This window comes from Gobio gobio (genome assembly GCF_949357685.1).
Source record: "Gobio gobio genome assembly, chromosome: 25".
Lineage (NCBI taxonomy): Eukaryota > Metazoa > Chordata > Actinopteri > Cypriniformes > Gobionidae > Gobio > Gobio gobio.
Window position 1 is genome coordinate 31956450 of NC_137121.1, and position 26170 is coordinate 31982619.

A 26170-nucleotide genomic window follows, 5' to 3' on the forward strand; every position below is an offset into this window, starting at 1 on the left:
CTTGCTATCTGGGTTTAATTTCTCTGTGCATGTTTGTTTTACTCCCATAAAATCTGCTACCATTGACATCAATTATACGACTGGCACACAGCAGTGGTTGGAGTTAAAAATCTTAATTTGTGTTCTGCTGAAGAAACAAAGAAACCTACATCTTGGATGCCATTGTAAGCAGATAAACATAAAATTTTCATTTTTGGGTGAACTATCCATTTAATAGATTTTTTCTACGTGAATTTCTATGCACTTTTATGATTTTAGACTCAACAGTGTGTAAAAGGGACTTTTATTTTGGTATCTAAGTGTGACGTCATAAGGCTGCGCCGTGCTCCTGCATCTGTTTTGATTCTGCTAAAGAAAGGTTTGTGTTTAAAGTGTTTAAGCGATAGAAACCTTTTAAAGTGACACACAATGAATGATGTATTATTAAATGTAACATTGCATTGATTTATCTAACATTTATCAGCGTTGTGTGAGTAAAGTAACATAATAAACTCATGAGTAACAGAAGGAGCATCTCATTTCGCTCTTTATCGTGAATCAGTTCAAATATGAATTCAGTCTCTGGCGAGTGTGATTTGTGTATTATATTAAAATATATGGATTAACTGTGCGTTCTCGTGTTCACTGAAGAGGGTAGATGCATTGATACTCGAAACCAAGATCAGCAATGCAGCGATTGGCTCACAGCAAGATCTTATGAAAAACTTGACACATTTCTGGATCTTCATAAAGAAAACCACATTTCTGGATCTTCATAAAGAAAACAGCCAAGCAACCAAAATGACACAAACGTTATAAGAGATAATTGAAATGTGCAGGGTTTTTTTGATTCCCTATCATTTATATTACCGATTTCTAGTATTTGTACAGGCTTTATATTTTTATTTTGATGTTGTAATTAGAAATTAATTTAATTTGACCTTTGAAGCAAATTTGTTACGTGACAGCATTAAAAGCATACTAAAAACATATATCTATCTATTAAAGTTTCTTAAGGATCAAGATAAAGTTCTCTGCATCAAGCCATCCCATAATATCTGTCACCACCACTGGTCTATATAAATATTATTTTCAAATACATTTTTATATTTATATAATTCAAAATTATTATTGCCCCTGGTTCAGTAAGGAGGTCTTGTAATAACCGAGTTAGCGATGTATGAAGAGCAGACCCCAGGTCAATTAGTTCTATTAACTGGACAACTGAACTAGAGCTGATTGAGACACTCAGAGATTTAGTGTGGATTTATTTTTATTTCTGTTAATATTTTCCTCTTAAACAGGACAGAGTGTTCAAACACAAAGAAAAACTCCTGATGAAGTGACTGAGATCCACGTCTACATAAAGATGGAGTTTATTAAAGAGGAGAGTGAAGACCTGAAGATTGAAGAAACATTCAGAGTGAAATATGAACAAACTGAGGAACAAACAGGTTGGTTTCATTCTCAAAGCTGAACTCAGTCATTTGATCCTTATTAAAATCTCCAGCTCTACAGAAAGGATTGATATTTTTGAAGAATGTCATATAAGTGTCATTAAAGCGGTATTATTTGACATGGAGCGGCTCGCCTCATGTGGACAGGCATGTTGAGATCACATGACCAGACAAACACTAATGCTGCTTCAAGTGAACTTTTGAAGATCTAATGTCCATTCGTTATAACGACACTTTCAATTATGAAAAATTATTCACTAATAGCCTTTTATAATTACTTGTGTGACATTTAACCCAAAATCTACTTCTGATTTGAAAACCATTCATTTATGTCACTTAAAGGGTTAGTTCACCCAAAAATGAAAATTCTGTCATTAATTACTTACCCTCATGTCGTTCGACACCTGTCAGACCTCCGTTCATCTTCAGAACACAAATGAAGATATTTTAGTTGAAATCTGATGGCTCTGAAAGGCCTCCATTGGCTCAATGGCACGGTTCACTCTCAAAGACCCTTAAAAGGTACTAAAGACGTCGTTACAAAGTCCATCTCACTACAGTGGTTCTAAAATAACTTTATGAATCGGCGAGAATAGTTTTTGTGCGCAAAAAAACCCTAAATAACGACTTATATAGTGATGACGATTTCAAAACAAGGCATCATGAAGCTTCGAAGCGTTATGAATCAACGAGTCGAATCAGCGGTTTGAATTGCCAAATTTCAGCAGTTTGGCGGTTTGACACGCGATCCGAATCATGATTCGGCTCATTGATTCATAACGCTGAACCGTGTTGAACGCTCTCACTAGAGTGTTACCCACAGCGCCGCCACTGGCCGGTGGGCTGAATCGATTCATAGGATTTGATGAATCGATATTGAATTAAGACACAAATAATTGCAATGCATTGATGAATCAATATTTTTACCCAGCCCTACTAACAGGACATGAAAGTTCGGTTTTCTAAGGTGAAAGAGACATATAGCCTTACATAGGGCTGCACGATTAATCTGAAAAAAATCACGATCTCGATTCAAACATAAATGCCATCTCATTTCTTAATGTTGGCGATTCACTTCCGTGTATTTCCCTAAGATCATGCTGCGTTCACGCGTTATTGGTCACACCAGAGCTTGTCACACTTACACAATAACAAAACACTAACCAATCAATCATAAATCTCCACTTCTCTCCTCTCCCTCATTGGCCACGTTCCGCTGTTACTGATGTGTAACAAGGCGGCAGACCTAAATGGAGTGGAATCAGCGGTTTGAATTGCCAAATTTCAGCAGTTTGGCGGTTTGACACGCGATCCGAATCATGATTCGGCTCATTGATTCATAACGCTTCGAAGCTTCATGATGCCTTGTTTTGAAATCGTCATCACTATGTAAGTCGTTATTTAGGGTTTTTTTGCGCACAAAAACTATTGTCGCCGATTTATAAAGTTATTTTAGAACCACTGTAGTGAGATGGACTTTGTAACGACGTCTTTAGTACCTTTTAAGGGTCTTGAGAGTGAACCCGTGCCATTGTGCCAATGGAGGCCTTTCAGAGCCATCAGATTTCAACTAAAATATCTTCATTTCTGTTCCGAAGATGAACGGAGGTCTGACGGGTGTCGAATGACATGAGGGTAAGTCATTAATGACAGAATTTTCATTTTTGGGTGAACTAACCCTTTAATTATACTAGATAACAGCATCTAACAAAATCTGTATTTTGCATAAAGCAAAGCATGAAATGTGAGGGATCAGCTTTACATTTGTTGTATATAAGGGATTTTTTTCTCATCCTCAAAAGCGCTCTCTGTTTAGCTAACATGTACTATAGAAGATTTGGTTCATAATCCACAATGTCATTGCTTACTGAAATGATCATTGATATGGGTATTATGCGTGTAATCTAAACCGTTAGCTTCTCAATCTTTTACTCAATCTGAGTAACGTACTCTGAATACTTGGCTGACCGACATCACGATGGAGTGCCGCCCCCGTTGCGAGTTTTGCGCGAGCGACACACACTAATCCTAGTCTATTATTCTATAGTTAACCTAAAAACCTTTGCACTGCAGGGATTGCTCTGTAAATTAAAGTAAGAATATAATTAATGCATATATGCTATTTTAAATATTGTAGTCTATGCCAGAGACGTGACGTGTTTGTGAAAATACCGTGTCAGGCAGGCTACACAAATATTGATCTTGACATTGTTAGCCCCTTGTCTTACACTGTGAATTTATCTTCAAATATTTAATTTTGTACAAGAAAACAGTCCTTATTAATGAATTATTAGTATACAAGCCTATTGTAGTATCTGATGAGATCGTGCTCATTGATCGTGATCGTCACAACTCTTGCTCCTGCGCTGAAGCTGCAGTTTAAGATAAACCCAGACTTCAGCGAACGTCAAATAACTCCAGTCTGGTTATTACTTTTAAAGGCAATTTGCCTTGGCCATAATGTCAAATCAAATGAAAGAATGAAGGTGATTCTGATAACACACATAGCACAGAAGAGCAACAAATCAAGAACAAGAAAAAGGGAACAACACTCCCGAAACTCGGGATTTACCAGCACAATTAACTTTTTGTTGTGCAAAGCATAGCATAGGCTACAAAATAAATTATGTTAGTGAAATATTGGTGGTTGTATGGACTACACGAAAGAACATTTACAATATGCAAAATCAAAATTGATCAGCTCCGTGATGGATTGTGAAAAGTGCGCGTCCTTTTGGAAAGACCGTGATTAGTTGGGTGAGTAAAATAACGAAATTATATTTTTAAAGTAGAAAATCATATTTATGTAAATAGATATAGTAAAATAAAAATTACTTAAAAGTGCTCAACTCTTCTTAAGTGGAAGAAAGCTACGTTTTCCCCTTTCACGAGCAAACTATTAGAAAGCCCGGATGAGTCATTAGTTGGGTTAGTAAAATAACTAAATTATAGTTTTTAAGTAGAAAATAATATTTATTTAAAGAGATACAGTAAAATAATAATTGCTTAAAAGTGCACAACACTGTTGAAGAAAACTATGTTTTCCCCTCACGTGCAAAATGTATGAGTCATTAGTTGGGTTAGTAAAATAGCGAAATGATCATTTTTAAATAGAAAATAACATTTATGTAAAGAGATAGGCCTACAGTAAAATAACAATTTCAGTGGAAGAAAGCTACGTTTCCCCCCTATAGGGCGGATGAGTAGTTAGGTTTTTAAAATAGCCTAACGAAATTATTGTTTTAAATAGAAAATAATATTTATGTAAAGAGATAAAGTAAAACATAGAAACTCTTTTTGTTCTTCAAGCCTTCTCGGGTATTATCACAATAATAAAGTGCTGATTGACAGACTTTATCATAGAATACTATAAAATAATGCATCGTCTGCCTCGTTCTGTGACATCAGCTCACAAACATTCGACTGACTATATTGTAACAATTCGTCTAGTATTCACACTCAGACCAATTGCCACAAGATTCATATTAGGGAGGGAACCACCGGCTATGGTCTGTATTAGTTCAAATACTCAGAAAGACAGGCAATATGCAAAAGTGAGTATTATTCACAAAACAAGAGGTAAAGAATACATACGACCGTCATTACATGATAGGAAATCACACATATCATAACATTATTTACAAAAGTAGCACAAAAGTTATTATCTGGATAGGCAGAAATGAAAGTCCTTCAAAGTCCTTTCTGCCGTACTCAAGTGCACGGAAGTAGCAGAAATCCCATAGATTCCCAGTCTGGACTCTAAGAGTGTCACGCCATGCTGTTAGTCCCCCAACATCTCTCTCTCCTTCTATCATTGCCTTACTGATATCCTATAGCAATAGGCCCACTACCTCCCCCTAGTGTCAGGTAGTAGCCTTACATACCAAAGGGAAACTAATGTGACAGGCCAAGACTGTTACATACCCTCCCCCTCAGAAGAAGGTTGGCTATAACCATAACATGGCTTCAGATTTTGTACATGTAAAGTTTCCACAATATCAGGATTATCAATGTACCTCACAGAACAATTAACTGGCCCAAGTACTTTTACCACCTTGGCAGGGCCTTTCCATTTTGCTGCCAACTTAGCCATATACCCTTCGTCTGCTCTGGAAAGAGGATGGGTCCGAACCCAAACCAAATCTCCCACCAAAAACTGTACTGATTTACGCCGTTGATTATAGTACCTTTGCTGTTTTCCTTGAGCTCGTTCAACGTTAGATTTCACCAGGTTAATGAGCTGCCGTTGTCTGTCAAGAATAACATATGCAGGATTTTCTGGATCGGGGGGTTCGTGGATGGCTCTTTCTATGGGCCCTTTCAATTTTCGTCCCAATGCAACCTCTGCAGGGGTGAAACCTGTGCTCTCATGCCATGCAGTGTTAAGAGCAAAACGAAACTCTGCTATCCATTTATCCCATAGTCGATGTTGATCACCGACATAAGAAGCAATCATTGTTTTGAGGTTGCGATTAACTCTTTCTGTGAGATTGGTCTGTGGGTGGTAAGCGGTTGTCAATTTCTGAATGACCCCCCATTGCTTGCAGACTGTACTGAGCAATTGAGACGTAAATTGTGCCCCTCTATCCGATACCAAGTACGTAGGTGTGCCCCATCTGGTGAAAATCTCCTCCACAAGAATCCGGGCTATTTGTGGTGTCTTGGCTGTACGTAATGGAAACATTTCTACCCATTTAGAGCAATAGTCAACGATCACGAGGACATATTCATTTTGTTTACTGCTCTTAGGGAAAGGTCCCATTAGGTCCACTCCTAACATAAACCCAGGTTCGACGACAGGAGTAGACTGGAGATAACCAGACAGCTTGGTTATGGTGGGTTTGTATTTTTGACATGTGGAACATTCCTTGCAATACTTCCATACGTCATTTCTCACATTAGGCCAATATGCAATATCAAGTAACTTTAATAGAGTTTTCACTCTCCCCAGGTGTCCACTAAGGGGACTGTCATGCGTGTAGTGTAACAGAGCTTCACGATGACTGGACGGGATCATCAGTTGAAGTTTTTGTCCTTGTTGTCCTTTAGGTAGACTACGAAACAGAAAACCGTTCTTCATCACGTAGTGGATGCGGGTAGGATCAGCAACTTCATTGCACTGTGCCTCTTGAATCAATTCTTGTAACTCTGGATCTTTTTGTTGATCTGTGGCAATTTGTGCCAGATCTACTTGCAAGTTGCTTGGTAATACATCGGGGGCGTTGATTACTGCAATCATTTCCTGAGGAGAGTGGTTGGTATGCATTCTGGACAATATGTCAGGCACTACATTGCATTGACCTTTACGATACTTTATTGTGAAGTGAAAGCCTTGCAATCTCAATGTCCAACGGGTAAGGCGTGATGATGGCTTTGGGTGCTGAAAGACCCATGTCAGCGCTGAATGGTCCTTTATAACTGTAAATGGTCGCCCCTCCAAATATGGCCTCCACTTTTCTACAGCCCAGATTACCGCTAAACACTCCTTTTCAGAAACAGAGTATGCCTTCTCTGCTCCTCGTAATAAACGTGATGCATAGGCGATGACCTTTTCTTCACCTGCTGTTTCTTGCGTAAGCACCGCACCTAACCCAATCTCACTAGCATCTGTTTGCACTGTGAATGGGCTACTGAAATCTGGGGGTGTCAACACTGGTGCTTGGGTTAAATCTTGTTTTATAGTGTTGAATGCATGTTGACATTGTTCTGACCATAACCACGTGGATTTTTTTTGTTTCAGTGCATGAAGTGGGGCAGCTTTCTCAGAGAAATTAGAAATATAGCGGTGGTACCAACCAGCGAGTCCTAGGAATCGTTGCACGTCTTTGATTGACTGAGGGGTTGGAAAAGAAGCGACTGCCTCTACTTTTGCTGGATCTGTTTTAATTCCACTGCTTGACACAATGTGCCCTAGGAAGGTGAGAGTCTGTTGCATGAAGTTACACTTGTTCAGATTGAGGGTTAGACCAGCTTTATGGAGACAATGGAAAACTTGCTGCAGGTGGCAAAGATGTTCTTCCTCATTCTTGGAGAACACCACAACGTCATCAATGTAAATGAAACAGCACTTACCCTTGATTTCTCTAAGGGCCTGTTCCATTAGTCTCTGGAAAGTTGCAGCAGCATTTTTAAGCCCAAAAGGAAGACGACAAAATTCGTATAGCCCAGATGAAGTGACAAAGGCAGTTTTCTGGATGCTGTTAGGTACCATTTCCACCTGCCAGTATCCACTTTTTAAGTCAAGTGTACTGAATATTGTGGCACCATGCAAGGCTTCCAGAATATCTTGGATCTGGGGCATAGGGTATGCATCGAGGTGGGTTTTAGCATTCAAACCCCGATAGTCCACACACAATCTTGAACTACCATCTTTCTTTGGCACTACTACGACAGGTGCTGCCCATGGAGAAGCTGATGGCCTGACAATCTTCTTGGTTAGCAGATCATTGATTTCAGATTCAATGAACTGCTGCTTATCCAGAGACACTTTATATGGGCGTTTTCTGACTGGTACTTCATCAGTTGTGAGGATTTGGTGTTTTAACATGTTGGAATGTCCTATTTCATGAGTGCATACTGCGGGCCATTGTAACATTAACTTTTCCAATTGTGTTCTGAACTGACCACTAGTATTAGCTTGTTGAACCAGTTTTTGGATGCTCAACTGGGTTTCGTTAGATGTAGGAGGGATGGGTACAGCTATATAAAAATGTACCGTCGCTTGGGATCCATGTGGCAAGAAAGGGAAAGTCTCTTCAGCTCTTCCTTCTCTGGCGGGTATGATGTATTGTGATCTCTGAAAATCTAAAGTCAACCCAGAATCCATCAGAAAATCCATCCCTAGGATGATTGGTACAGTCAAATCTGCATCACTCATTATATATAATGTTAGCTCCATCTTACATCCTTGGATTTCACACTTCCAATTCACTCTTCCAATTGCAGTCTGCTGCTGTCCATTGGCGAGAAGAAATGCTTGACCACCACAGGGCTGATATGACTTGTTCTTACTCATCTGGTTCCAAGTTGACTCTTTAATGAGAGAGAGTGTACTACCAGTATCTACCATCGCTGTACAGTAACGATCTTGTAAAATAATAGGGATGGTGACAGTCTTGACTCCAGTCATGGCTGGATTATGGGAAGGTTGGACTATGCTCGTACTGGTATGACAAGGTCCTACTTGGAGACAGCGAGCTGGTTGACCTTTCTTCTTTTGGTCAGCTGTATTAACTTGACTCCAATACTTCTTAGACTCTTCAAAATCCCTTTCGATTTGTGTGCCAATCCTTACTAGTTCAGCAACATCCTTCACGGTCCCTCTTAACAGACTAGCTAGACGAGGGTTACAGTTTCTTAGGACAGCCTGGACAATGTCTCTTTCACTCATTCCACTTTTCCATTTCATACATAATGCTCGATACCGGTAAGCAAAGTCCCGAATACATTCCTTCACCCCTTGTTTCCTTTCCTGCAATCTTCTAATAGCTACATCTTCATAGTCTTCACTTAAGAAAGATTGCAAGAAAACTTCACGAAACTGCTTCCAACTCCTCACGTGTTGCCGTTCTGCCAGCCACCAGTCTTTAGCAGTACCCTTGAGAACGGCAGTCAAAGCAGCCAGAACTTCAGCATCACTGAGAGGTCGAACTGCAAAGTACTCTTCACATCGCTCAATGAAGTTGACAGGATCCTCTTCTTGAGCGTCACAGAAGCTAGGGAACTCAAGTTTAACCGGAGGATTGTATTGCAAGGATGTATGACTTTCTGAATACATTGATGGAATGTTCTGTACATTATAAGTTTGATTTTGAGAAGCTGTATGAGGAGTAGAGCAATTGGGAATAGTCTGTGTGAAGTTATACAAGCGAGCATTGAATGATTTAAATTTTTGTTCAATTTGGACATCCCTCCGTTTCAAACAGTCTACCATGGATTGTCCTAAGTCCCGTATTGCTAGTTCCAACTGTTCCTTCATTCTATCTCTCTCTCTATCAAAACGGTAGTTCATTTTTTCCTTCAGCGTTTGAACCTTAGATTCCAACAACTCTTGAGAAACACACTCATTTAACCTCTGTTTGTACTCTTCCCAGCTGCCTTCGAGTGTAGTTAGTCGATCTGATAGCCTCTCTGCTATCATTGTTGTTGATATTGGTGTGGCTTGGTTATGCTCACTTTCCCATTCAACTGGGGGTGGAGGTAGAAACCTTTCCTGCACATCATCTAAGATATTTTCCTCCTCTTCTTCTGGATCAATGTACAAGTTGCTGAATGTGTGCATTAACTCACCCACTGGGTCTCTCCGGGTAATAAATGCCTCAGATGAGAAATCCAGTTCAGGACCATGTTCATCCTCTCCCAGAGCAGCTTCACTTGCCATACTGAAATATCTGAAATCTACACTGAACACAAGAGCTTAGAAATGCCTGCCGGTCCCTGTTCGGGCGCCACTATGTAACAATTCGTCTAGTATTCACACTCAGACCAATTGCCACAAGATTCATATTAGGGAGGGAACCACCGGCTATGGTCTGTATTAGTTCAAATACTCAGAAAGACAGGCAATATGCAAAAGTGAGTATTATTCACAAAACAAGAGGTAAAGAATACATACGACCGTCATTACATGATAGGAAATCACACATATCATAACATTATTTACAAAAGTAGCACAAAAGTTATTATCTGGATAGGCAGAAATGAAAGTCCTTCAAAGTCCTTTCTGCCGTACTCAAGTGCACGGAAGTCTGTAACTCACAAGGCCGGAATCAATCCACTATAATCCGTCATCAAGCAACGAAACATTTGTCCTTGTACATCGACCCAGAGGCTAACGAGGAGAATAGAAGTAAGGTGTCCTGGGGTTAAACAGTCCTTTTGTGGTACAATCCTCCTGGATATTATCAGGAAGGACTAAAGAGTCCTTCTACAAACAAGTAAACACAAATCAACATCATATCATTTGTGAACCCACACAAGCCCAAAATAACCATGAATAAAACAAACAAAATAACAAATCTTACATTGACTGAGCAGAAATCCCATAGATTCCCAGTCTGGACTCTAAGAGTGTCACGCCATGCTGTTAGTCCCCCAACATCTCTCTCTCCTTCTATCATTGCCTTACTGATATCCTATAGCAATAGGCCCACTACCTCCCCCTAGTGTCAGGTAGTAGCCTTACATACCAAAGGGAAACTAATGTGACAGGCCAAGACTGTTACAATATGAAGTGAGTTAAAACGATACTCGGTTACTTAACGTAACCTCGGTTCTCTCTAGAAGAGGGAACGAGTATTGCGTAAGTTCCTTACGCTACGGGAAAGTATTCTTTCTTCGAGATTTCTGAAAAACCCAAAATTATCCTTAATTTTGTAACATTGTCAACGCAGTGCGGCAGCCTGGCAGACCATAGCAGGCTATTCCAGCGTGCTATTGGCTGCTCTGCTGGCAACTGCAGCAGCCTATCGGTGAGCCCGCGTGACGTGGCGACCAATGAGGGCGCTTCGCGCCCACCTGGCTTCATTTGCCTACAGGTGGGGCGTGGCCACGTGTATATAAGCGGGGCTCACGGGCTGCATATTCGGTTTTCGTAGTTCTGAAGCGTAAAAGCCCGCGGGGCGCACGGCAAGGAACGCAATACTCGTTCCCTCTTCTAGAGAGAACCGAGGTTACGTTAAGTAACCGAGTATCGTTCTCTTACGAGAGGTTCTCTCGTATTGCGTAAGTTCCTTACGCTACGGGAACATATTGTCAACGCCGTGCGCGCCTCGCATACAGCATATGTATCCCAGGCAACCGGGGAAAAAACACTGCCCGGGCAGGGTGGCCGGTAAAGGAAACGGGCCACCACATATACGGACACTTCATTCGAACTGACGGGTGGTTACAACAGGTGGTTACAACACCCTGTCCCATGAATGAGGGAACGGCACCTGCCGGTCTCCTTCAAATTCACCACACCTTGTCTCATGAATGAGGGAACGGCAACGCCAGTCGCCTTCAAATTCACAATATCTTGTTATATGAGTGAGGTAACGGCACCGCCGGTCACCTTCAAACTCACAACAGCTCGTCTCGTAAATGAGGGAACGGCACCGCCGGTCTCCTTCAAATTCACATGAGCCTAGTACCGAACTTACTACCAGTATGTGAGCTATGTCTGCGCAGAATCACTGGGCAGAACCAACAGCCCTATTGAACTGATAACACTTTCGCCTGTAAGGCAGGAACTTCCAGATTGTAAAATCTCACGAACGTAGACGGGGAGGCCCAGCCTGCCGCCATACAGATATCGTGGATGGAAATCCCTCTGGCCCAAGCCCACGAAGAGGCTATGCCTCTGGTGGAGTGTGCTCTGACACCTAGCGGGCACTGCAGGTGTTTGGAAGCGTATGCAGTTGCAATCGCGTCCACTATCCACCTGGACAGGGTCTGTTTCGAGGAGGCGAGACCTTTAGCGCGCCCTCCAAACGAAACAAATAGCTGCTCAGAACGCCTGAAGGCGGCGGAGCGTGTGACATAAACCCTCAATGCCCTGACAGGGCAGAGGATATTGCCACCGTCCCCCTCGTCGGATGCTGGCAGAGCCGAGAGGGAGATAATCTGCGCCCTGAAGGGAGTGCCGATCGCTTTGGGGACATAACCATGCCTCGGTCTGAGAATGACCTTAGAGTCATTAGGACCGAACTCCATACACGTCGGGCTCACTGAGAGCGCGTGTAGATCCCCCACGCGTTTCACTGAAACCAGAGCTATCAGGAACGCGGTTTTTAGCGAAAGGAACCTTGGTTCCACAGTCTCGAGCGGTTCAAAGGGATGAGCCTTCAGGGCCTCTAGGACCAAGGCCAGATCCCATATAGGAACCAAAGGGGGCCGCGGGGGATTCATCCGTCTGGCTCCTCTGAGGAAACGGATGATGAGCTCGTTCCTTCCTAGCGTGCTACCTAGCGTCGTCTGAGCGAACGCTGCTATAGCCGCCACATACACTTTGAGCGTGGAAGGGGACCTGCCCAGTTCCAAAAGCTCTTGGAGGAAGGAGAGCACCCGCTGGACCCCACATTGCTGTGGGTCCAATCCCTTGGAGACACACCACTCAGTGAACACCGACCACTTAGAACTATATAACCGCCTCGTCGAGGGGGCTCTAGAGTGTGAAATCGTGTTCATAACCCCTTCGGGCAGGTCAACGGGTATCCGTTGGTCACCCATACATGCAGAGACCATCGCTCTGGATGGGGATGCCAAACTGACCCTCCTGCTTGAGAGAGGAGGTCTGCTCTCAGCGGAACTGGCCAGGGGGGTGAGTGCGACAGCTTCACCAGCTCTGGGTACCAAATCTGGTTCTCCCAGCGCGGCGCTATAAGGAGCACCGGGCGGCGCGTCTCCCTGATTTTCGCTATGACCTGGGGCAATAGGGAAATCGGCGGGAAAGCATACAGCGGGAGGCTGGGCCAAGGTTGGGACAGCGCATCCTCGCTTTTGGACAGAAACGTCGGGCAGCGGGCGTTCTCTTTTGTTGCAAAGAGGTCGAGCTCCGCTCTGCCGAATAGGCGCCATACCAGCTGGACTGTCTGGGGGTGCAGGGACCATTCTCCTGAGAGAAAGAGGCCCCTGGACAGCTTGTCCGGGCCCACATTGAGGTGGCCCGGTATGTGCGCAGCTCTCAGCGAGCGCAGCGAGCTGTCTGCCCACACGAGCAGGCGTTCTGTCAGATTGCCCAGACACCTGGACCTGACACCGCCCTGCCGGTTCACGTAGGACACCACTGTGGTATTGTCCGACCGGACCAACACGTGGTGTCCTCGTATAAGTGGGAGAAACTGCTTGAGCGCGTTCTCTACCGCTATCATCTCCAAACAGTTTATGTGTAGGAGTTTTTCCTCGCTCGACCAGAGGCCCGAGGCTGATCTGCCCTCGAAAACGGCGCCCCAACCCGTGGTGGAGGCGTCCGTCGAGATGACCTTGCGGTGTGAGATGGCTCCCATCGTCACTCCCCTCTGGTACCAGTCGGCTACTAACCAGGGCTCTAGGCTGAAACACAGCTCTGAGTCACTCTGATCCTGAAGCCTCCGGACGCCCAGGCTCTGTGAGGCACTCGGGCGTTTAACCAGCATTGCAGCGGGCGCATGCGCATTAAGCCCAGCTGGAGCACAGCTGCAGCTGAGGCCATACGTTCCAGCATCCTCTGAAAGAGCTTGAGAGGTGCGATTTTGCCCGGCCGGAAGTACTCAGCCATGCGCTGAACTTGGCGCGCGCGTTGGGGTGACAGGCGGGCTGACATTGCCACAGTGTCCAGATTCAAACCCAGAAATGAGGTTGATTGCGTGGGCACTAATGAGCTCTTGGTCCAATTGACCGTGAGCCCCAGGCTGTCCAGATGGCTGAGCAGCATTGCCCTGTGGGCGAGGAGCTCGGCCTCTGACTGCACCAGGATGAGCCAATCGTCCAGATAGTTCAACACTCGCATCCCTCTTTTCCTCAGAGGAGCGAGGGCCGCGTCCATGCACTTCGTAAATGTACGGGGTGCTAGTGACAGGCCGAACGGAAGGACGGTGTATTGATAAGCCTGGCCGTCGAAGGCGAATCGTAAGAATGGCCTGTGACGTGGCGTTATCTTGATTTGAAAATATGCATCTTTCAAATCTAGGGAGATTAGCCAGTCTCTCGGGCGAGTATGCGCGAGGATCTGCTTGGTCGTGAGCATCTTGAACGATCTTCTCATAAGAGCTTTGTTCAGACGCCTCAGATCCAGAATCGGTCTGAGCGACCCATCCCTTTTTGGCACGAGAAAATACTGGCTGTAAAAGCCTGACTCGCTCATAGAATGGGGAACCGGTTCTATAGCCCCTTTGCACAGCAGCGTGGCTATTTCTGCTCGAAGTAGATGTGCTACTTCCTCGCTCACTCTCGTCTCTGTACGCGCACAGAAGCACGGAGGGTGGCGAGCGAACTGCAGAGTGTAGCCGTGCTTCACTGTTTTCAGCACCCATTCTGATACACCTGGAATGGCTTCCCACGCTCTCGCGTGTGCCACACGGGATAGAACGGCCTCCGGGCTCAAAACGCCGCGCTTCGCGGGTTTGACGGCCTGTATAGGAGGGGCGGGCGCAGTGCGCGCGCTCTCTGTGCTGTGGGCCAGCCGATCGCTCTCGATGGCTGGCCGCCTTACACACTGTATCTCTGCCGCTTCGAGCGGGGAGTGGCTTGTGTGTGGCCCTACACTCGTCGTTCCGGCCACCTTGGGCGGAGAACAAATGGTGTGTGGCGCGGCGCATGGCGCCGGGGGCAGAATGTTCGCGAAAATGTGTGAGCGCGTTTGAGCGGGCACAACTCTTACGCGTGGAACATGACCGGTTAAGAGTGGCTGTGTGACAGCGCGTGTGGTGATTAGGCGTGGGCGCAAATAAGCGGACACGTGACCTAACTCTAGCACTCGAGCGGCCGGTGGCCGCTTTATGTGAGTGAGAGACACGGGATTTGTGGTGCTTGGGTGCAGGGGTGAACACAAAAGTGGGCACGTTTACTGCATTTGAAAACACATACGGCGTGAGCCGTGCAACCAGAAATAAAAGCAACTTCGTGATTTCTCTGGTTCGTCGTAAAACGGCGGTTGTAGACAGGCGAGAGGGCAGTTTTGCCGGCTCGTTGGCTGCGTGAGAGCCATCTGCAGCAGCCACAGGAGTGGGGGCTGACAGGAAGAAGAGTTTTGACGGTGGTCCGGCCACGGCGGGACTTAACCGTCACTTCCCCCTTCTGCTAGGAGGACTTTGGAGGGGCTTCAGTTGGAAACAGGCGAGAGGGCGAGTCCGCCGGCTCGTAGGCTGTGTGGAAAACATCTGCAGTAGCCACAGGAGTGGGGACTGACAGGAAAACAGAGTTTTAACGGTGGTCCGGCCGCAGCGGGACTTAACCGTCTATTCTCTCCTTATGTATAGACGCTAGGGGTGTAACGATTCGTTTTAACAACGATTCGATTCGTATCACGATTTGAGGTTGTCGATACGATTCAAGGACGATATTGGTTCATTTAGAACGATACGATCCGAAACGATTCAGTGACTTGAAATCGATTCAGTAACTTTTTAGCCAAAAATTGTGTGACTGAAATAAATATCTGGATACTGCTCAGTGCAGGTGAAATTTCCTAGATTCCGGTTGTTTCTTGTAAGGGAATCAGGAATCAATTAATTATGGATATAAACAAACAAGTAAACAACAATTAATGGCAAATGCATTCAAATTTTATTTGAATAAAGTGCAACCAACAGTTTAGGTTGAATTAAAAGGAAGTTAACCTTTTCTGCTCTCATTTTCAATTTTCAATACATTTTCAATAAAAGCACAGTAAGTGCAACCAACATTTCAACAGTAGGTTAACCTGCTACTTCTGCTTTTGTTTTCCAACATAAAAATATTACAATATTAGTATAAAAAATAAAGTGCAACTAACTACTCTTCAGGTTTAATTAATAGTAGGTTTACCTGCTACTTTTGCTGTTGTTTTTCAACATTAAAATAATATAAATACAATATTAATATCAAAAATAAAGTGCAACCAACATTTTTTCAGGTTGAATAAACTGGCTGAACCTGCTACTACTCTCAGTTTAATAAACAAACAATATTTAACAAAGATAAAATGTAACCAACTACTCTTCAATGACTCTACAGATTTCTTTTTCAAAAATATCAACATGATCTGACCGCAGAACACTTCTCTGTGCGTTCACTATGTTGCCAGCAGTACTAAAAACTCGCTCTGCTGGCACACTGGTGTCAGGAATTCACAGGTAACATTTAGCAAGGGTTGAAAGTACAGGTAAAACGTTACTAACTTAGCTCTTTCTCCTGGTGGCTTGATAATTTCTCGCACGTTGGCTTCTCTGTCATCCGCCATGCTATGCTTTGTTTTCTTAGCGCTGCTGCTGGTGCGTGCGTTGCGATGATGTCACAGATAGGCAGACTTAATCGAGTAACGTTTAACGGCTTTATCATTAAAAGTGCTAAGAAAAAATATCCATATAAAGTCTGACGTGCTTAAATCCAATGCGTTATTTCCCATGATCGATACAATCGATTGATTACCTTTTAAAACGATGTTAGATCGATATATGTCGTCCGGAAGGCCAACTTGCCGAGCACAGATCGATGTAGTTAGATCATAGGAAAATAAATCGATACATCGATTTAGTAGATGAATCGTTACACCCCTAATAGACGCCCAAAAATACTCGAGCGCCACGTGGTGCAAGTTAGCTTTCTGTATGTAAGAAAAGCTGGCCGCGAGCCCGGGGAAGCGGACAGTAAACATTTTTATCTGCCGCGAGAGCTGGGCTCGAACTCGGGTCTCCGGCGTTTCAGCCGCTGATTTTGCCGCTGTGCTACCGGGAGGGACACAATAGCGTTCAGTTAGCGCGAGCATACGGCAGTACGTCCTCGTGCTTATTGGCAGTCGTGCGTGCATAAAAGACAGGCTCGTTACTGCAATAGTAATATTTCCAGCCGCCTGAACTGGAGAGGGGGCTGAGAAATGCTAGAGAAAGGCGGTTCGTCCGGCCACAGCGGGACGAAAACACCCTCTGTTAATTTTCCGGTGAGTGCGGCGCGCACACGCGCGCTGAACATGCTCGTGACCGTGCGCACTCTCATTCCTTGTGAACGGCGCGATCTGCGCGGTCCAACAGGGGGGAGTGCGGGTTCGTTGGAGAGCATATGTCAGCGTCATGTCTCATGACGGCGTTTGTTCGCTGGCGTGCGTGTCTTAACAGGCTCGTGTACAGCAATATGAACAATTCCAGTCGCCTGAACTCATGAGGGGACTGAGAAATGTGCGCGAGGGTGGAACAGCTCTCTTGTAACGTAAAGAGAGCTGCAGGACCGTCCGTTTCTGCCATCCCTTGTATGTAAGCGCCGCATTAGCGCGGCATGAACAGAGGGGGGAGGAGGCTCGCTCCGAGACCGTTCATTTCTACCATCCCTTGCAAGCGGCGCGGTGGCGCGGCTTGAACAGAGGGGGAAGAGGCTCGCTCCGAGACCGTTCATTTCTACCATCCCTTGCAAGCGGCGCGGTGGCGCGGCTTGAACAGAGGGGGAGGAGGCTCGCTCAGAGACCGTTCATTTCTATCATCCCTCGCAAGCGGCGCGGTGGCGCGGCTTGAACAGAGGGGGAGGAGGCTCGCTCCGAGACCGTTCATTTCAACCATCCCTTATAAGCGGCGCGGTGGCGCGGCTTGAACAGAGGGGGGGAACAGCGGAGTGATGTCATCATAAAACTGCTCGAGTCGAGCCCGCAGGGTCGACATAGAGAGTTCCTCGCACTCGGGGCAATCGCCCGCGAGGAGTGCGGCGGCGGCGTGGTCACGGCCCAGACAGAGAGCGCAGACACATGGCGGTCTCTGGTGCTGAGCTGCACGTGGCACGAGCCGCAGGTGGAACGAGGCGTTTTGATAAAAACGCTCGTGCTCTTTTATGAAACGTGTGACGCAACGGCGAGAACACGTGCAATGAAAGGATATAATGCTGCCGGATAGCAGAGCAGGCACGGATGGCTGAAGGTGGCGCGATGCTGCCGGCTTCTTCAGGCGCTGTCCTCTGCTTGCTCGTCTGCACGTTCAACGGTGGCGGGTTCCAGATCCAGCGATGCGAAGGGCTTCGCTGAAGAAAAGAAAATCGAATATGCAGCCCGTGAGCCCCGCTTATATACACGTGGCCACGCCCCACCTGTAGGCAAATGAAGCCAGGTGGGCGCGAAGCGCCCTCATTGGTCGCCACGTCACGCGGGCTCACCGATAGGCTGCTGCAGTTGCCAGCAGAGCAGCCAATAGCACGCTGGAATAGCCTGCTATGGTCTGCCAGGCTGCCGCACTGCGTTGACAATGTTACAAAATTAAGGATAATTTTGGGTTTTTCAGAAATCTCGAAGAAAGAATACTTTCCCGTAGCGTAAGGAACTTACGCAATACGAGAGAACCTCTCGTAAGAGAACGTGTTATTAAACGTTGTATTTTGTTGGACAACAGGTTCATGAAAGCTTCGTTTTACTAGTTGGTGAAGATATTTGGCGCCTGATGGTTTTTTAAACTCATGTTATAAGCGACTCAGACTTGCAGTGCTTTTGGAGCAGCGTTTATGTAACTGATCTCAGAGCCGCTCTTCACTGACGCTGCACAATTTCGGTCTCCATTCTCTTTCTTTATCTGTTGTCTGCCTCTAGCTCCCGCTGCTCCTCTTCCGACTCCATTGTGACTGATCACGCAAATCGTGCGTTTTCATATTGGTTCTGGGAAATGCATTGAGTTAATTTATTTAGAGAGTGAATCAACTCGTGAAACTGAAAAGTATCGTAATGTAATCCATTGATTTCAACAATGTAACTGTATTCTAAATACCAACTATTTAAATTGTAACTATAACGGAATACAGTTACTCATAATTTGTAATCTGAATACGTAATGCCGGTACATATTCCGTTACTCCCCAACACTGTCTAAGACAGATGGAAAATGAAAAGTTGTGATTTTCTAGACCGATATGTCTAGGAACTATACTCTCATTCTTGTGTAATAATCAAGGAACTTTGCTGCTGTACCATGGATGCAGCGGCCAGTACCGTCGCAAGGGCTGTGCCAAGTGTGCGACCGCACAGGGCCTCGCACCTCACCTGGGCCTTGCGCAAAAGTAAAGTGACAGCTGACTTGATGATGTAAAGCCAATTAGTTAAAGTTCATGTATTTGCCCTTCAAAATACTATAATAGTTAAAAAATAAACATACCTAAAAATGTGTATTGTGATGCTTTATTATTCTGCTTGTTAGAAATGCATTATGCAGTAACTTGGAATTTCTCTGTGCACGAGACTGTGCGTGTGTCAGTGATTCATGTGCATGTCTGTCAGAGAGGGCATCGCATGTCAAGTTCATAGAGCTTTATTCAGTCCATTCAAATTATGATATTGGCCGCCTCTGAAATGGGTCAAACCACAGATATTACCTAAGAAGTTGAAGTAAATCCGCTAGAAATCCGCGCTCATTCAAGGATGTGTATTTATTGCATGGGCGGAGAAAGCATGGATGCCTGCATTTCATCTAACAATATGCACAAAAGGTTTTTTTTACTTAACACTATAAAGTTAAATAAGCATAACTATTACTCGCCTTTCGGAGCATCAGTGAGAGCAATGGCACCATAGAACGAGTAAAGCCTACTCTATCTCTAGATGTTTTAAATCTGAAAACTGCAAAAAGCAACGAAATTGTCAGACATCCATTTTGCGCATGTTCACAGAGGAAATACTGAAAAACAATCAATACTGTCTCTGTTTATTTGACTGAGAAATCACTTCTGATTATTCAGTGAGAGAGCAGTCCAAACTCATTCAAGTGGATTCAGGCCATTTTGCAAGCATTTGATCCATTCATAATTTAGAACATAATTTTAGCATTAAAAAGTGCCAGTTCAGTTACACAGTTTAACTTCTTGAACCTAGTTAAACTGAATATACAATTTTTATCTTAAATATCTACATAAACAACAAATTGTTTGTCACTACAGCAACAGTATACCCCGTTAAAATACCCCCGGGCCTCGCACATTGCGTTCGCATAGGGCCTCACACCCCCCTTGCGACGGGCCTGGCAGCAGCGCAATGACATTACACAGCACCGGAAAACATCAAAACTAATTTTTGAGCGAGATGCTAACGGTCTAATCAGATTCAATGATCTATGCTAAGCTATGCTAAAAGTGCTACCACCAGATTCCAGGGTTGCCAACTCACGCATTTGGTGTGAGACACACGCTTTCAGGCTCTGTCTCACGGTCTCACTCTGCCCAACTTAATCTCACGCCAAATTGCCAAACCTGCTTTTGATATTAAACAAAGTATAAAGCTTTTACATTTTTAAAAAATGTTAATGCGAAATTCAAACAATAAATATCGTTTTGGCGCACTTAATGAGGCATACAGTTAAAGCCAGAGGCATTGAAAACATTTAAAGTTGTGACATGCACTCATCTTGCTGCGGCGCGCGGTCACGTGGTTCATGGAGCTCTCAATACTTCTAGTGCTGTGTCAATACATTTGAATGGCTTAAGCGGATACAAAACAGCTTCACTATACAGGTATTTGCAGCAGGTTTTGGTAAACAGTACAGCATAGTGTGCATTGATTATTCCATCAACCACATTTACAGGATTGTTTTATTATGGAGAGTGATGGAGATGCAAAATTGTTGTTAATGTTTATGTTTTTCTTATATTTAGCCCTCAGGTATTCCTTACTAATTGGTCACACTCATACCCATTGGTGATCATACACCTGAACTATTTTTCAATTAAATAAATGTTCTATATTTTAGTTCAGTAATATTTATTGAATATTTTGAGAAGATCTTTTGGTACTAAATACTATTAGTGCAATAGGCTTAATTATTGTAAATTAATGACCACTTAAAATACTTTTCGTCTAATATTTTTATTATTTATATTACAATTAGTATAGTAATTAAGGTTAAAATAGAGAATTCCAATTCAAAGAGGCAAATTAGAGTTATTTTGTGGCTAGAAAAATAATAATTTTCATTTGTAATGCTATTACCCACTATAGGTGCCTGTATGGCTCTTTAATAAATATACATGTATCTAATCTAGTTGCTCAAAAAAGTATTGCAGATCATAACTGCTTACTTATTTTTAGGTTTTGCATTTTAATAAATATTTAGACATGATCAAACACTAGATTTCTTTAAATGTGAAATGTTAAAACTTGAAAAACTTGCATCCTAATATTTTTAATAATACTTATATAAGCACATACAAGTGAATATTAATGAATGCGAGCACATATAATTTAACCCAAGAAACGTTTAAAATAGTGCTCAGGCAAACTTATTTTTATCTTACAGTAGGCTATACATATGAATTGATACTGAATATTTGTGCCAATCACACTTTCTGTCATTTGAGGGGAGAGGTGGGAGGTTAAATGCCTGCCATGTAGATAAAACAATTGTATTGTTTCATGATGTTATTATTAAAGGGTTAGTTCACCCAAAAATGAAAATTCTGTCATTAATTACTTACCCTCATGTCGTTCGACACCCGTAAGACCTCCGTTCATCTTCGGAACAGAAATGAAGATATTTTAGTTGAAATCTGATGGCTCTGAAAGGCCTCCATTGGCACAATTGCACTTTACACTCTCAAGACCCTTAAAAGGTACTAAAGACGTCGTTACAAAGTCCATCTCACCACAGTGGTTCTAAAATAACTTTATGAATCGGCGAGGATAGTTTTTGTGCGCAAAAAAACCCTAAATAATGACTTACATAGTGATGACGATTTCAAAACACGGCCTCATGAAGCTTCGAAGTGTTATGAATCAGTGAGTTGAATGAGCAGTTTGGATCGCCAAATTTCAGCAGTTTGGCGGTTTGACACACGATCTGAATCAGGATTCGACTCACTTATTCATAACGCTTCGAAGCTTCGTAATTTAATAATACAGTTTATTTATTAAATAATTAATACTGTGATGCTGTGAAACTGATGTTTTCATATCGTGAAAATCTCATTATATTACAACCCTACACGGGACAGTTCCTCACCCCGCTGTTAAAAAAGTAACTCAGTAACTTTTACTCTGAGTACATTTTAAATTAACTACTTTTTACTTTTACTTGAGTAAATATTTAGGCAAGTACTTTTACTTCTACTTAAGTAAAATTTCATTGAAGTAATAGTACTTTTACTTGAGTAGAATATTTTGTTACTCTTTCCACCTCTGCTTACTGGATATTATTCGGCGCCGTGATGAACATCGCAATGCCGGGTTTGCCTGAAGCAGAGACTGCGCAGCGAGTTGTGTTCAAAATTCACTGTTTATATCCTTTTTGACCTGCAGAGCACTGTACCGTTGCGCTTCACTGTAATTTGGATGTGTTTTAAAGATCTAGCCTACACTTTTATTACTGAAATGCAGGAAAGTATTTACAAAAATACATTTTACATGCACACTTTTTTTGTCTTTCCGATTAAAATCATTCCGATTGAAAGATTCGGTGGACTGTTTACATGAGACGTTATCTAAACCGACTTGGTGTTTACATGTGCTGATGCTTTCAATCTGAATCATTTTGGGACATGCACACACAGTTTGTCTGTCGCATAGATTCGTAACGTTGCCAATTATAATAACTCAGACGTTCGTGGATCAATAGTTCTGTGTTGGTAATTTTTATATTTATTTTTCTGTGGGCGGACATGCAGTAGTTTAACCTAATTTATGTCCTATACAATGGCTATTTCAACAGCTGTGAATGATGAATGCGGACTCAAAATGAATTCAATTAGTTTATTTTGAAAAACACAAAATTAACATTAAAATGCACCCAAATTATTAATAAAAACATAGGATATACCGTGAAACATGAATGTAAGCATTCAAGGCGTGCTCCGCATCATTACTAGTAGGCTTGGAAAACTTTTTATTCAATAGAGGTCACAGTGCCGAGTTGCCGCTCATTCCATGACCATAGCTGATGGGAGGGGGCATATACTTTTAGGAGTGAAATTAGGTACGGATGTGATGTTCCAGTGGCAGTCCTGAAAGCCAATGGCTAAATCTCAAATTTAATTCTGGATGCAACTGAAAGCCAGTGGGGTGAGATCAGGATGGGTGTAAACCAAATTAGATGTAACTTTTACGACTAGTCTAATCGGTCTACAACTGGTCACTGGTTGAAATACTGATCTAATTACTGATCTAAAGCCCACACTGTCACTGTATGATAATTGAAATGAACTGATGACATCAGCATTTTTTCCAGAATGGCTATACAGCTGAATAAAATTATGCTGCATTATTTTCCTGTTTAACACTGTAAAGCTGCTTTGAAACAATCTACATTGTTAAAAGCGCTATATAAATAAAGTTGACTTGACTTGACTGGAACAGTGATGTTGTTCAACTGACCAGTAGAGCTTTTGCAGGGATTACGAGGATCTCCATCTTTACAAGGTTGAGTTTGACATGACGCCCTTCATCCAAGATGAGATGTCAAAAAAGCAGGCAGATATACAAGCTAAGACTGATATCATCAGGTTGAAATGACAAATAAAGCTGTGAATCGTCTGCCCAACTGTATTAGGATATGCCATGTGTCTTCATGATCATGCCCAGTGAGGTTGAGAAACAAAGGACTATTCTAATTTGGTTAGGGGTATTGTGGATTATTTATTTGATATATTAAATAAATTGTGTCTGATCTATCTCATTCACTACACATTTAACACCTTTTAATGTTGTCTAGTTGTATGTTGGTTCTGTTGCTTTGTGCCATTAAACTGGGGTCAAATTGTATTAATCTTTTTTGCTTTAGACCTGATGGAGCTGAAAGAGGAGAGTCAAGATCTGAAAGAAATGAAAGACAAAGATCTGTATGAGAAACACCACGATTTCATAACTGAAGAAAAATCGAACAGTTTCCCACAGACATCAAAGACTTCCTCACAAGCTCAAAAGACAGAAACTATAAGTAATTTCATCTGCCAACAGTGTGGAAAGAGTTTCAATAAAAATGGAAACCTTAAAGTCCATATGAGAATTCACACTGGAGAGAAGCCTTACACCTGCCCTCAGTGTGGAAAGAGTTTCAATAAAAATGGAAACCTTAATTACCACATGAGAATTCACACTGGGGAGAAGCCATGCACCTGCCCTCAGTGTGGAAAGAGTTTCAGTCAACATAGAAACCTTGAGGCGCACATGGCAGTTCACACAGGAGAGAAGCCTTTCACCTGCCAACAGTGTGGAAAGAGTTTCAACAAAAAAGGAAACCTTAATTGCCACTTGAGAATTCATACTGGAGAGAAGCCATGCACCTGCAAACAGTGTGGAAAGAGTTTCACTACAAAAGGAAGCCTTAACAGGCACATGAGAATTCACACTGTAGAAAAGCCTTACACCTGCCAACAGTGTGGAAAAGGTTTCAATCAAAAAGGAAGTCTTGAATCTCACATGAGCGTGCACACTGGAGAGAAGCCTTTCACCTGTAAACGGTGTGGAATAAGTTTCAACCGAAAAAGAAATCTTGAATATCACATGAGAATTCACACTGGAGAGAAGCCTTACACCTGCCAACAGTGTGGAATAAGTTTCAACCGAAAAGGAAACTTTAACAGGCACATAAGAAACCACACCAGAAAGAAGCTTTACACCTGTCGACTGTGTGGAAAAAATTTTGAACAACACGAAAACCTTAAAGTCCACATGAGAATTCACACTGGAGAGAAACTCTACACCTGCCCTCAGTGTGGAAAGAGTTTCAAACAAAAACAACACTTTGAAGTCCACATAAGAATTCACACTGGAGAGAAGCCATTCACCTGCCAACAGTGTGGAAAAAGTTTCAACCGAAAAGGAAACTTTAACATCCATATGAGGATTCACACTGGAGAGAAACCTTACATTTGCCAACAGTGTGGAAAAAGTTTTAACCAAAAAGGAAGCCTTAAAATGCACATGAGAATTCACACTGGAGAGAAGCCTTACACCTGCCAACAGTGTGGAAAAAGTTTTAACCAAAAAATGATCCTTGACCTGCACACGAGAATTCACACTGGAGAGAAGCCGTTCATTTGCAATCTCTGTGGAGAGAGTTTCAGATATAAAGTCACCTTTAAGCACCACATTAGGATTCACAGATGAAAGAAGGGTTTTATATGTCATCACTCTGGATTGAGTTTCAGACAGAAAAACCCTTAGGGTTCATGGAATAACTCGTACCGGAGAGAAGCCTTTCATGTGCCATCACTGGAAAGAGAAGACTTGCAGAAACAAAGACAACCTTGAGGTTCACATAAGAGTTTGGTCTTTGCTTAGGGGCAGCGGACTTGGTGAACATCCTGTGTGGCATTTAAATGAATATCTAAATACGTTTCTGTCAGTATCAAAATAAATGCAATGAGAAAACTGCAGTTGTGAAAGCATCAGATCATAGTGATGTGGATATGTTTGCATCAGATCTGCAATTCAGCCCCGCAGTCACATCACATCACATTTATTTATTCAGCACTTCACAGTAACACACACACAGTTTCTGCCAATCTCATGTTAATCTTAGAGAAGTATTGCATCCTTCATATTTCTGAAGAGTCTTTGGTTTGAAAGCTGCTAGAATGGCCCAGCCAATCACCTGATTTGAATCCAATTGAAAATCTATGGAAAGAACTAAAGATCAGAGTTCATAGACTGTTTTGGCCAAAATCACACCTCAGCAATGCATGCAGGAGGCATCTTGAAGCTGTCATTACCAACAAAGGCTTTTGTACGAAGTATTAAATACCTTTCAGTAAGCGTGTTCAATACTTTCTCCCTGTGTCATTTAACATTATTAAACCTAACTTAATTTACAGACATCTGTGGTTTGATTTCTTTGCATGTGTGGATTATATGGGTTGTTAGCAACATCTGGTGAAAATTTCATGTCAATAGCACCTTTAGAAATATATTTACTGAGAAAAATGGTGATGCGTTCAATACTTATTTTACCTGCTGTAGGCTACATACACACTGTTGGGCCAAAAGCGGGCGTGCTAGTGCATGCCAGGGCCAGTTGCGTTTCCACTGTTACTTACGGGGCTTGATCGGGCCTCGTCGGGGCTTCCTCTGGGCCAGCAGCCAGTTTTTTTTTGGCCTGCCGATTACCTTGGTCCAAAGCGGAGTATTGCATTGT

At 43.0% G+C, this 26170-nt stretch overlaps 1 protein-coding gene across 1 annotated transcript; it reads left to right on the top strand.

Moving 5' to 3' along the window:
• Positions 1 to 296: 296 nt before the first annotated feature.
• LOC307121914 (uncharacterized protein) lies at positions 297 to 25852 on the top strand. Its single transcript, XM_079809703.1, has 3 exons — positions 297 to 358; positions 1284 to 1433; positions 23816 to 25852. The coding sequence occupies exons 2-3, from the start codon at positions 1349 to 1351 to the stop codon at positions 25141 to 25143; spliced, it is 1413 nt and encodes a 470-aa protein (XP_079665829.1). The 5' UTR covers positions 297 to 358; positions 1284 to 1348; the 3' UTR covers positions 25144 to 25852.
• Positions 25853 to 26170: the final 318 nt, after the last annotated feature.

Excerpts from the sequence above, each read along its gene's own strand:
- LOC307121914 (XM_079809703.1), top strand. The coding sequence starts at position 1,349 with ATGGAGTTTATTAAAGAGGAGAGTGAAGACCTGAAGATTGAAGAAACA. Across the intron at positions 1,434-23,815 it reads ACAAACTGAGGAACAAACAG|ACCTGATGGAGCTGAAAGAG; the intron begins GTTGGTTTCATT and ends TTTTTGCTTTAG.